The sequence below is a fragment of the Uloborus diversus genome, chromosome 10 (assembly GCF_026930045.1).
Source record: "Uloborus diversus isolate 005 chromosome 10, Udiv.v.3.1, whole genome shotgun sequence".
NCBI classification, from domain to species: Eukaryota; Metazoa; Arthropoda; class Arachnida; order Araneae; family Uloboridae; genus Uloborus; species Uloborus diversus.
The window spans coordinates 45033732-45047058 of record NC_072740.1 but is presented as its reverse complement, the minus strand read 5'-3'; the positions used below and the strand labels follow the sequence as shown (position 1 = coordinate 45047058).

General features: G+C 33.3%; 1 protein-coding gene across 1 annotated transcript in view; it reads right to left on the bottom strand.

Moving 5' to 3' along the window:
• Positions 1–9126: 9126 nt before the first annotated feature.
• The window catches only part of LOC129231351 (lachesin-like), a 283555-nt gene continuing 279354 nt past the window's right edge, over positions 9127–13327 (bottom strand). The window contains exons 9-10 of the mRNA XM_054865643.1: positions 12960–13058; positions 9127–9727 (exon numbers count right to left, since the gene is read on the bottom strand). Of these exons, the coding sequence (XP_054721618.1) occupies positions 9627–9727; positions 12960–13058 (200 nt within the window). The 3' untranslated portion in view covers positions 9127–9626. The remainder of the gene's footprint in view (positions 9728–12959; positions 13059–13327) is intronic.

Genomic DNA, 13327 nt, shown 5'->3' with positions numbered 1-13327 from the left:
AGAGGGGTTATAGACATAGGTTTCAAAAGATTTATAAAAATATTTTGAAAAATATTTAATGATATAAAAATTATTTTGAAGCAACAATAAACCAAGCCAACTTATCAATTTTTTTAAAAAATGAAGTATAATTCATTCCTTTGAGAATAAAATGAGAGAAAAATAATTCCTGTGCATGATTAATTTATCAATCTATGTATATATATACAGGGTGTTCCGTTTTAACTTGAAGGACCTTTATTTTTGTAACCGTTAGTCCTAGATGCATACATCCAATTGCAAATATGTTCAAAATCAGATGAAGAGTTAAGATTTTAAAAGTTTGAAGCAAAAGTAAAAATGAATAAAAAAATAAAAATTTAACTTTTTATATGAACTCTAGGTCCCCTAACTTATGTTAGAGAAATAATCTCCATTGAAAACTATTACTGACACAAAAAACTTGACATTTGTGCGACCAAAACTCAAAGAGATATTTCAATTCAAAGTTTTAAGGGACCATACAGAAGATGAGATTGGAGCTGTTCGCCCTTTCAGAAGAATGAAAGCTTGTCAGAGTAAAAAAACAAGGTATTTATATGAATCAGTTATTTCAGAAAGGGCATAAGTCCAATGGATTCCCGTAGGACTTTCGCCCTTTCTGAAATAATCGGTTCATTTTTCATTGCCATTCAAAAATGTATACAAATGTTATGCCGTGGTGCACAAAAACAGACTACAAAACCTCAAACAATTTGAAAAACCACACTCGATGCACACCTAAATTTAAATACTTGTTAACAGCTAGATTTTCCCCCAAAAGGTGTTATTGACAGCTAGTGTAAAGTGGTGTAAGTCACAAAACGCCTCGTTCATATCTCGGTGAATATTGGTCATACTAATGTCAAACATTTTGTGTTTGAATCGTTTTCAATGGAGTTTATTTCCCTAAATATAAGTTAGAAGACCTGGGGCCAGTATAAAAAGTTAAATTTTGTATTTTTTGACTTATTTGTATTTTAACTTCAAACTTTCAATATCTTAACTCTGCATCTGATATTGAACATTTTTGCAATTGAAAGTTTTGTAAGTCTTATCATTTGCTTCTGCATTAGATGCATTATTTTTCTGGACATCTGTTATTTCATTTTCAGATAGATATATTGTTCTTTCCAGTTGTCATGTGGCAAGAGCAGTGTAACAAGAGGCTACAGAACATTAAAAAGTTCAGATGAGGGGAAAAAATCTCTATCTTTTAAGAAGCAGGTGGATAGTTTTGAGTAATTTATGAGCTCTCATCTCTTCCAAGTATAATCAACTCTGAAATCCGCAAAGCTTGAGACCAAATGATCTGCGGATTTTAGAATTTTGTAGGCTTCAGATCATTAATTTGTTTACGCATTTATTGCAAAATCATTACCGTTATTATTTTTAAAGAAACTATTTCTTACATGCAAAAACGGAAAACTACACTTTGACACCCAATAAAACTTCTGAAAGCAAGTTTATTTTAATTCCTGCCATTTCGGTATTTTTTACAAGTTTTTGGCAGTAGTACTTGTTTATTGTAGAAGAACCTCGATATCTTGAATCTCTCAGGTAGAGAAAAAAAATCAAGATTTGGAGTAATCAAATTTTTGAAAAAATTACATTTACTAACTCTCAATTATGTTTACACAACACATACGTTATGTATATTTATCTACATACTAGACTATACTTTGCATAACAATCGACTAGTTATGTTTTGAGTTTCCTATATTTAAAATTTATTTACATCCCTGTATCGATGTATAAATATCTAGTTTTCAATTTTTTGACTGGTTACTAGAAATTGATAAACTGCGTTGTTAGCTGCTTCTGAATAAGCAGACTTCCTATTTTTTATTTAAAAATAATTTATCATAGTTTTTCCCAATAACTTGGGTGCCCACTTAGGGAGAGGGGGGGGGTCGTCATGGCGCAGACTTCTTCATTGAAACTTTTAAGGGAGGAGGTGCGTTGAGAGGTATTTTTCCCTTTTTCGGGGAGAGCTCTTGCTTCTGTGGGTGGGCACCCCTGAACAACTGGATGGTTTTTTGTTGTGAAACCGACAGGTTTTTCAAATGAACAGCTATCTCAATTTTCTTTTTTGATCTACTAACTTAAATTCTAGTTTTATCTTCAACCAATAGCACACTAAAAAGCTTCTTGCTTGGAAACTGATGAAAAGTTGAGCCCTTGTTCTCAAAGTGGGCTACGTGTCTCACAGAAAAGCACAAAGAATTTGAATTCTGGGAAACCACTGAGATAAAAAAAATATTACACCCCCCCCCTCATGCTCACACTCCCCTATTATTTTGCCTCAATCTCCTATTCTTAAAATTTCCAAGAAAGAGGATGAAAAACATCAAGCAAATGTTTGCAGAACTGGTTCTACTACAAAAATTGCCAAGGAAAATAGCAATTGAAACTTGATTCTGTGTGAAAATTTTGACATATCGAGGGTTTCGAAATTACTATGGGAAATACAAGGAGATTTTATGGTAAATGAAGGGGAAATTTTTTTTCAAGGTATCAAGGGTTCAAGATAGGAGATTCGAGTCATCAAGGTTTGACTGTATTTCTTGTCAAGTTCTTGTTTTTCTGAGATTTTACTTAATTATATTTTAGTTTTTTATTTCCACTGTAAAAACATGTTTTATTGTTCCAGACATATAATGTACATGAGATCAAATGAAATTTGAATGAGTTTTAAAATGATAGATCAATAAAAAAGTTTGCATAAAAGAATGAAACCTGTCATGTGGCTACATCAAAGCATAGCATTGTAAATTAATATAGATTTTAATTTAAATTACATTTTTGCAAATTATACATAAAGCTAAAATAAGAATATTTTTCCTTTTTTCCAGTTAAAAAGTTATTTTCATCTTGCCTTTCAGCGGTTGATAGTAAATTTCATTCTTTACGTCTCAAATATGAACCAGATTTGAGACAATTACATATTTCAAGCCTGCGGATTTGAGAGAACTTCATATTATTGTGAACCTGAGGCATAATTAGAAATGAAGTTTCAGTTAAGTTTTAGAAAAGAAACTTCAATTAGGTAAATAATACATTTGAAGAGCAAGTTTATTTGAAGATAATGCAATTTACTCATTACAAACAAATATTCTAAAAACATTTCAATACAATTACAAATCTATTGCATACCTATAAAAACTTGTATTTTATATTGTTTGAAAAAATCCAGATTTCATTTTGTTTATATGACAAATATTCATTAGAATATCATAATATAACCTTAAGCATTCATATTTATTAAATAAATACCTTTGTGCTGAAAAGTAAAATAAGAAATAACAACGTTAAAAAGCACAACTTCAATTTGTATTTTTTGATGTTATTTCTTATTATACATATTTGTTGTCATCCAAAAGTAACCTGATACATTAATTTTTAATCCAGTTATGCTCTTCAGGTTATTAAATTTACAGCATTTCTCTGCCTAATGCAATTTGAGATAAACTTTCATGTAAGAAACTAATGCTATGCCAAACTTAGGTTGAAATTCTTAAATACAATTTGAGTATAAACATCATTTTATTTGCAATACCAACTTTTGTGCCAAAACCACCTTTTTCTGCTGGCTCAAAAATTTAGCTAAGTCTGTCACCCCCCTAAAACTGAAATATGGATATAGTTTTCAAAATTTTTTGCACTGATCATTTTAAATTTCATCATATTGATTGGTTTTGCAAATATTTGGGTTTCATGGATTTTTTTCTTTTCTATATCAAGTTTTAAAAAAATCTGAAAAATATTTTTTTGCGAGTTCAAGCAATATTTTTCAAAGAAGTGTTTCCAGGTTAGTTTCTATTATTTTTTTATGATCATTAATTTTTCATGTATAGTTTAACTTAAAGTTCATACTGCAACAAGAATTTTTGTATCAAATATCATTATTAAGTGTTTAAAATGAGACTTACCCTGAAAGTTTTTGCTATAAGAGGTAAGTGGGTCCCCCTACCTATAATAATGAGTTTTTCAAAATCAAAAGCAACTCTGATTAAACATTTGTATTTGTGAAATATAAGACAACTATGATGACCTAGTAGGAATTTATAGTTCAACTACAAAAACTGCTTAAGCTGGTGATTATGTATTTGAAACTTGCATCTAAGTAAACCATTTAGTGTTGTGTAGATCTAATGTTGGAAGTTGATGATACAAATTAAAAAAAATACTGTTGCAAGAACAAATAGAAATGGTGTGTTTTTATTGGCCTGGTTCAAAGGATTTTATAATTATTATTAAGGATAAAGTCCAGTATGATGATAGTTCTTCCTTAGCACGCTTTAAACAGACGCAGCAATTTAGTATTTCCAATATCTTTTTCAGCGTACAGTTTTGGCTAGTTTACCGAAATTGACCTTAATCAACTGTATTACGTTTATTCAACACACCTTTGTACGTTAAAAGTAAAATATGTACCTATAGACTTTCAATTAATTTCACAGATGTAATTGTTTTGTTTTTTGTTAAATAAATTTCTGTCATACAGATTTAAAAGATGGTAAATATCTCGTAAATAGCTGTGTTTATAAAAAAAAATCATACTAAAAATTTACATACTTTATCAAGTAAAACCTCCATACCCCTTTTTAGATATGCTTGATATAAATTTAAATAAAAGGGGGGCGACTAACTTACCCCTTATTTAAAGTAAATAGGACACCCATCTGATTTTTTTAAAAATATAATCGTTAAAAACATTTAAAGCATTATTTTAGAAAATAATGATGTACTTTAGTTTATTAATAATTGCTGAGATAAAATAAGACTAAGTTTTTTTTTTGTTTCAAAACTTTTGTATAAGGTTTCAAAAACGAACTGTTCTCAAAGGGGGTCCCACTTACCCCAACCAACCCTACCGCGTTTTGTAACTAAGATTAGGAAAAGTTTCGTTAATTTCTCTGCTTGCAAATAATATCGTTTTTTATTGTATTACAAATCGATAAGTTTGTTTCATTGAAATGTAACACATTTTTAGGGAATCTGAATTCGTAAAAGGTTATGTTGTTGCTGCTTATGTCTGGAAAATATTGCTGTTAAAGATGAAAATTATGGATACTCTTAGATGCATTGTCAATAGCACATTTAACCCTGCAAGACGAAATTTTGCTTGATGGGAAAAAGTACATTTCCGATTCTTAATTATTTATTTATTTATTTTAAACTCTGTTTCTTAAATATATAGCTGATTTGCTGTTTGTAATTATTGTTATAGTTGTTACTGCTACAGCTATACTTCAACCAAATTTCAACAATTAGCAACAAATTTATGTATTTTTAAATAAATTGTCGCAATCATAAGTCTTTTTTGGAAGCATTATAAATAGAAAAATGAAACTTCAGATATACCTGTAATTTCCGTATGTCCACAGGAAAGGAGCCAGATTATCAAAATTGTCTTTAAAAAATTAAAAAAAGAAACGAAAGAGAAACTTGATTCTTACCTCATGTTTTATAATGATAATGCCAACAGTAATATGCTAGTTTATTGGAAGTTATACAGGATATAAAATCATCATTAAAGTTGCTTGTACAACATAATTTGGTTCCTCTTTTCGGAGAGTTACATCAGTCCCTTCTTTCTACCCTGAACTCTATTTTCGGTGCTTGAGTTTGTAATTTGCCCATTATCGGGGCAAATTTCTTAATTATCAGGCTTCTATGGAGTCTTCATGCATCTAAAAAGAACCTTATCAAATTTATCCATGCATAAAAGCGAAAAATTATAATGCTCTTTGGAGTTCATATAAAAAAGCATTTGAAAATAAAATTAGGGAAGGCTAACCAGGAAACCATACAATTGTGTAGTAATGAAGAAAAAAATAATTAACTACCGAAATAGCATAGCAAAACACAAATTATATTTGCCCTCGAGTGTCCGTTATCGAAATATGAGGTTTTAAAGTCAGCTGAAATTTTACAAATAATCTCCTAAATTATCGAGTTTTCTGGAGAAAGGGAAGATAACTTTCCCATAATTTGAAAATTCAGATGGTGAAGTCGCAAGGTATCTTCACAATTTTTCTCAAAATCTTTAAATTTGGTCACTTTTCTTAAAATTTCTGCAGACTTGAAGACTTTATATCCCGAAAACGGGGAGAAGATAAGGGTTGATAAAAAATGTCTTAATATACTCTTTGGATTGCTACATATTTAAAGTTCATGACACGTCTATCCAAATTAGGTATTTGGTTCTTGCTCCTTGCTGTGGGGGTGACCTAGAGAGTAATCCTTCACTCCTTCTCAGAAGGGGAGAAAACATCGAAATATGGTTTTGATGTTCGTTTAAAATTAATTAAAATTTACAGCAGCAATTCTCAATTTGGGGGAGCACGTTTCTCTGCGGGGATGTAGAAGAAATTCAATGGAGGCGTATGCGTATAAAAGATAAAATGAGAAGTTTACTCAATTTTGCAGTCACAGGGAAATAAAGGGTGTCCCAAAATTAACGCAAGATTTGAATTTGCCAGCATTTTTTCCATAAATTGTTGGCAGCCTTGAAAAAAGAACAATTTGACAGTTGAGAGTTTAGGGTTAGTAAAAATTGGGTGTTATTGTACCATACAGCTAGAGAGAGTGAAACATTTCAATTACTGCATAAAGCATTTCCTAGTCGCGTACTCTCTCATTTCGGTCATCAGAATTGGCACCCTAGATCGTGTGATTTAACATTTTTAAATTTCTTCTTATGGGGTTATTTGAATTCAAAGGTCTATGTCAACAAGCCCACAACCACCCGTGCATTACCGTGTTGCGATACCGAGCGCCAATAACAGTAACTGCTTGACCAGCCTCAACTTTCATTATTTTTGAAACAATTGTTCAATAATGAAAACGCGTTATTGTATCGTATAACGCTCCATTTTTGATTACCCTAAACTCTCAGCTGTCAAATTGTTCTTTTTTCAGGGTTGCCAACCATTTATTGCAAAAATTGCGGCAAATTCAAATCTTGCGTTAATTTTGGGACACCCTTTATTGAATAGTATCGGCTCTCTCATATTAATGTTGTGAAAGTGACTTGTGTTCACTCCAACCTCACCTAAATCATTAATTTTTGAAAAAAAAAAAAAAAAAAAAAAAAAAATGCATTTATTCCTTTGCGTCTTGGATTTCATTATGTTCTAATATTAATATGTTCAAAATATAGTTGTGTTTAGTAAAGTTAATTTTTTTTATGAAATCATCTAGATTTTAACACAAAAACTAGTTTTATTTATCTTAAATCTTAAATGTGCTTCTGTTTCCTATAGTACAACTTGTATTAGACGCATACGTGTGGGGGGGGGGGGGGGGGGGTGTAACCTTATGTAAATAGTCAAAGGGGAGGGGGCGTAGAGTGAAAGGTTGTGAATCCCTGATGTACAGGGTCCTTGTTCGATTATCCGTGTTTCCCGTTCAGATTCATGCATTTATTAGCACAGAAAATTGCGAGTTCAGTGTATTACAAAGTTTTTCAACGCATTCCAAAGAATAGGGGTTGAGATCTTTATTATTAATCAACTTAAGATCAAAATTTAAATTAAATGCATTTAACCGCTTCTGCCTTAGTTTAGTTTGGGAGAATGGAATGAAAATATACGAGATAGAAATGTAAATGAAAGATTCTGTATCTCGGAAGAAACGAAGTTTTCATATGTGAAAAGAATTCTTAAAATCTAAAGGGCTTCTTTTTTGTCGATTTGAATTTCAATTCCAGAAAACTGAAAGATGATGCTTTGGAAAGATACCAATAGGCTAGAGAACCAAATTAGTTTTGAAATCAATAGTCTTTTTAAGTCAGCTTGATCAAAAGTAACTTTTCATTATCTACACTTAAAATTCAAGAATTAAACAAATACGATCTATAACAAAAGAAATCAATGCCAAGAAGGAGTTGTTTGAATGAAATGAGACTTTACACACGCAAGGACTACATTGATATAAGAAAGAAATTACAAAATGAAAGCAAAATTATCATTTAATATAGGCAAAATTCCAAATGAATGGAGGTTTTAATACCTTGTTGAGCCACCTCTATCGTGGATACACGAGGTGATACAGGCGAGCTATGAGGCATGAAAGTCTCTTACGACGTTGTCCTACGTCATCTCGTTACACAGTTCTTGTAAATGCGCCTCCACTCTCTAAACCATTAACCCTCTCTAAACCTTAAACTCTCTAGCCATTTCAAGTGATCTCAGATGTGCTCAATTTGTGACGAATCAGGATCAAGAAGACCGGAGAACGTTATAATGCAGTGGAGGAAGACCTGTGACATCCTTGCTGTGTGTGACTGAGTATTGTATTGTTGAATGGCTCCTGGGAACCCTGCCATGAAGACCAATTCATGGGACTGAAGCATGTCACGAACATACTTCTAGGCTGTCAAGTAGTTGTGGCCATGTATCGTAGGTGATGACACCCCAAAACATTAATAAAACTGTGGGCCGCTGAAAAGCAAAAGCTCTATTGAGGTGTTCACCACGGTGCCTCTTCGCAACACAAATGTCATCGTTACCCAAATTGAATCTGGATTCGTCGCCGAAGACTATCTGGTTGCAATCCATTCCTCTCGAGCTCCCCTGCAAGTTCGATGGAATTAGAATCACGTTTGGCAGTAACAGTAGAACAAGATGACATAGGACATTGTAAGAGACTTTCAAATCTCATACTAGCTCGCCTGCATCATTTCGTGTATCCATGTAGCTATTTCTAGTTTTTTAGGTTTGAAATTTCCTGACTTTTTTGGGCGTTAAAAATAGAATAAAATCAACAAGATCTGTCTTGACAAAAATCAGGACAAATCAAAAACAGAAAAATGTTCATTAAAGATCGTAGGAAACGGGAAGGGGTGAAAGTCAAGTCGAACATTAATGAATAAAAATTAGGGGAAAAAGTTAGATTTAGCATAGTTAAGTCAAATCTTATTGATTGTTCGGAACGTGAATGAATAACAACCTTATTTATTTACATAGTTTAGTCAAAAAAAAAAAAAAGAAATGCACTTAAAAACCATATAAAATACACATATTTTGCTCTCGCATATCATAGTTTTGATTTTTTTTATTAAAAATAGACGCTGTGATTAAATAATCAAAAGTTCTCACCATTGAATACATTGTACATATGAAATGAAAGAAAATCAAAGCAAAGTTATTGTTGAGGAACTTGAATAGAACATTTACAACTATATTGATTTTCTTACTAATGCAGTAACAGTTAAAAAACTATATTTTACAAACGATTGTACACAGCTGCATTCATTACCTCTTTTGAAAAATATCTACAGTCCATTCAACAAGCCTCATATAATGACAACGATTTGATGAATTTTTTTCAAACAGAAAGTTGGTACAAATGCAGCCTTTATCAACATGAGTTATCGCTTAAAAAGCGGACACGAAACCGATGTAGCTAACTCGTGAAAGCTTGTTATTTCTTTGTATGTAACTTCATTTTACACAGTATATGTTACACTAATTAGTCACCTCCATGATGCCTGAACTTATACCCAACAATTTCAGGATTAAATAGGCAAGAAAAGCTTTTCCACTGCTGGAAACCATGGAGTGAACATTGCTGATTGTCTCTTCAAAGCTTCGTATCGGTTACGTTGTGGCGTGGCAAAAGTAACTTTGCCCGACAAGTAAGACTACAGATAGGAACAGGACAGTGAAAAAACTTCGATTTCCTCGCTGACCACTTGTCTCTGTAAAACAAGAAGTGCATAAATCAATAAAAGTGAGAAAATTTAAACATCGGTCAGTAACGAAACTTACCCCTATTTAGACTCGTTGGAGCAGTGAAATGCATCGAGCCATTCCTTATAGCACTTCTTTATACAACAACCTCTTAAGTAGTGAGGACCAGTGCTTTATTTGGTGGGAATGCCTTCGTATATGACCTTCCTTCGCTACAGACCCGGATCTATAAATTTTGGACCCCCTCTGCAACAAAATCCGTAGGGCCCCTCCCCAGAGGCCAACAGCAACTTACAACGTTAATAAGTCTTACTGCTAGTTCTTTTTCGATTCCTTGCTCCGTTGGCCCCTTAAGACTGTGGGCCCCTCCACACTGCGGGTAAGCAGATCCGGGCCTGCTTCGTTATCCAAAGTAAAATATACATAATATACGAGTGATCCAATCATTATTACTATAATAATGAATCAATTGATGTTGCTTTGATAATTTTGTTATAACGTAACAGTTCGAAGGTTGATTTGTTTTTGATAAAAACATGAAATCACTAATCCATATAAATCACAAAGTTGCGCGTTACTAACTAAAAATACTCAAATCAAGGGTAAATACAAATTTTTTAATCAATAGTGCATTCCCAAAATACCGAACTAACGTATTGGTAATGACTCCAGCGTTCTCAGGCAATGCGCATTTTCTTCTCTTGATATTCAGGAATTCAGACATCTTGAACGTTCAGGAACGGATTTCTAACCTGTTTTGCGGAATCACACAATTTCTAAATTCATCACGGTATTTAGTCACAACACGTCGGAATTCTATCTGATTGCGATTATCAACCGAAATTCATAAAAAAATTATGCTTTAATTAATTATTCATAATGGAGTGATCCCTCAAATAAGTCCGGCACCCCAATTTGATGTTAGCATCAACCTGCACATTGGAGAATCTTGGTAATTTGATGATGCTGAACGATATCCTAATTGATTTCTTTCATGAATCTCTTACCGTATTTTAGATGAGAACGCTAACTCTGAATTTTGTCGCCAGGTAGAGCTGTAAACTGCTCTATTGCGTAGCGCATGACAACTTTACTATACCTAAGGATAGTGCAGTTATCCAGTTATAGGGGTTCTAACTATACCTAGACCCCACTTTTATGACAATAGCTCTTGCCGTTCAGAAATTATTTGAAGGGCAACGGACTTCGCGCCACACTTGCGGTTGCTCAATGATGCCAGCGGCGGGTGACGACTGATGATTTTAATGCTTCAACTTCTGGATCTCCTGAGGCCATCCAGTGCTGAGGATGTCCTCATTACATCTTCAAGACTCAATGTCCGGCCCCTCAATGTTTAGAGGGCTGAGGCGACTTCTCCTGAATGTCCTGTATCTAACGGTACGAGTATAGATCAAGTAGTTATTGCCAGTCTGGAGGAGATAGTGTTACAAACAAACGCACCCAGGATTTAATAGCATAGATAAGGTTGCAAATAGTTATGAAATCCATCCAAAAGGTGGTGTAGATATTTTCCTTTGAAAGTGCATATAATTTCAGTCATATTTATAGCTAGTTATATTGCTATATTTTTCACGGAACCAACAATCCAACAATTGCAAAAATCTGAGGATGATGCCGTTTTATTTACTACCACGGTATATACATGGAGGGGTAAATGGAAACCGTTTTGCGACTTTCCTAGATTCTGAGCTGTTGGCCGAATTCGGAATCGGAAATTGCAACTCTATTGGAATTAAAAGGGGCCGTGGTAGCCCGATCGGTAGAGTGTCGGATTCGGGGCCGGAGGGTCCTGAGTTCGAACCTCGATGGTCGAAGACCCACCTTCGTCATTAAAGGGGACTGGGCGACGTTAAATATGCTCGTGGTCTCAATGTCCTCCAAGTGAAACGATACCTCTGGGGGTGCTAGCACCAGGTAGCTATTAGCTCCTGGACTATTCTATTCTATTCAAGAGTCACAACTGACTACAACTGTATTTATGTCGAGGACTGCATACTAAGTGCCTTGTCTCCACTCCTGAACTAGTTCTAAATTCTCATAAACTGTTCGATCCGGTGATGGTGCTGCGATCAATCGGTAGATAAAATAATGGAGGCAAGGCACTTAGTATGCAGTCCTCGACATAAATACAGTTGTAGTCAGTTGTGACTCTGAATAGGAATAGGAATTGGAATTAAAAGTGTTTAGGAAATCGAAATTCGTATTTATTCCGTGTATGCAAGTTTCATTCAAATTCGCGACGAACAACGTAGGCTAATTTGTATTATATAATTCCATACATTTTGTTTTACTATTTACTAGCGGTACACGCACGACTTTGCCCGTAGTAGAAAATTAAGCGGTCATTTGGTTTGCCTGTTTATTTACAAATAATGGATGATGAATTTGTTTTATGATGATGGATTGAATCATGGATGATGAATTGCTATGTTAATATGCTCTCCCATGTTACGGTTCCACGTTATGACAATTTGGTAATTTACTCGCCCATGTTATGATAATTTGCTCGGTAAAATGTTCTCAAAATTGGAATAGAAAAAGAACATAATCGAATTTACGAAAAATCGCTTCGAGGTGCACATCCCCATGCTACAAGCTAATTTTGTGCCAAATTTCATGAAAATCCGCCGAACGTTCTAGGCGCTATGCGCGTCACAGAGATCCAGACAGAGAGACTTTCAGCTTTATTATTGGTAGAGATGGTAGGATTATGAATTCTCTTTGTTTAAGTTTCCCTGTTAGTTGTTCTTTTTAAATTCTTTTGTCCATGCACTGAAGCATTTTTTAAACTTTTTTTTTTGTCATACAAATATTCTTTCCACTTTTTTATCTGCCACAAATGCGTGTTAAGCCTGTTCAAATTTAAGAAATCTAATTTAAATTCAATCTTCTTTTAGGTACTGAATCTTTTTACGAAACAGGACCCGATGTGGACTTAATTAAAAATATGTCGTTCTTAATAAATCAAACTAAATTAGCATTGTAACTGATTTCAAATAACTTGTTTAATGTTTGTATTTAAACGCGATTTTTTCCCTTCTTCTCTTGTTTAAAGAGTTCCTAATATGATCGCTAAATAAAATATTTTTTGTATAATTTGGAATTCATCTCGGCGGTATACAAGATAAATTTAGTAAAATATTTTAATCTGATTTGAATTAATACTTTGAAGGGGTAACATTTTCTCTTTGAGAGAATGAAATTGAAAATTTAAATTACCTTCACTTCCTTCCTTCTTGTGTTGAGGCATATCTTTTGCTTTTGTTCCTCTCATATCCTCAGCGGTATTAATGCGTTCATTCGTTTTATAAGCTCCGTCTGAAATATGAAAGATAATCAACTTCTGTCACTGATAAGCTTAATCTACTTACTTGTTTTCTGAGAGCATTGTTTGAAATTAAAAAATTTCCCAGCGTGCTGCAAACAAAGTGAATTAAAGATAATGATTATATTTTTTTGCCTTTCTGCTTTGCTTATTAAACCGTGCATTTATGGTTCGTTAATTTATTTGCTGAAAATTCGGCTTGTTTAATAACTTTTCCCTAGTACAGTTTCGTTTTAAAATAAAGGAGAATTAAAAATTTGCT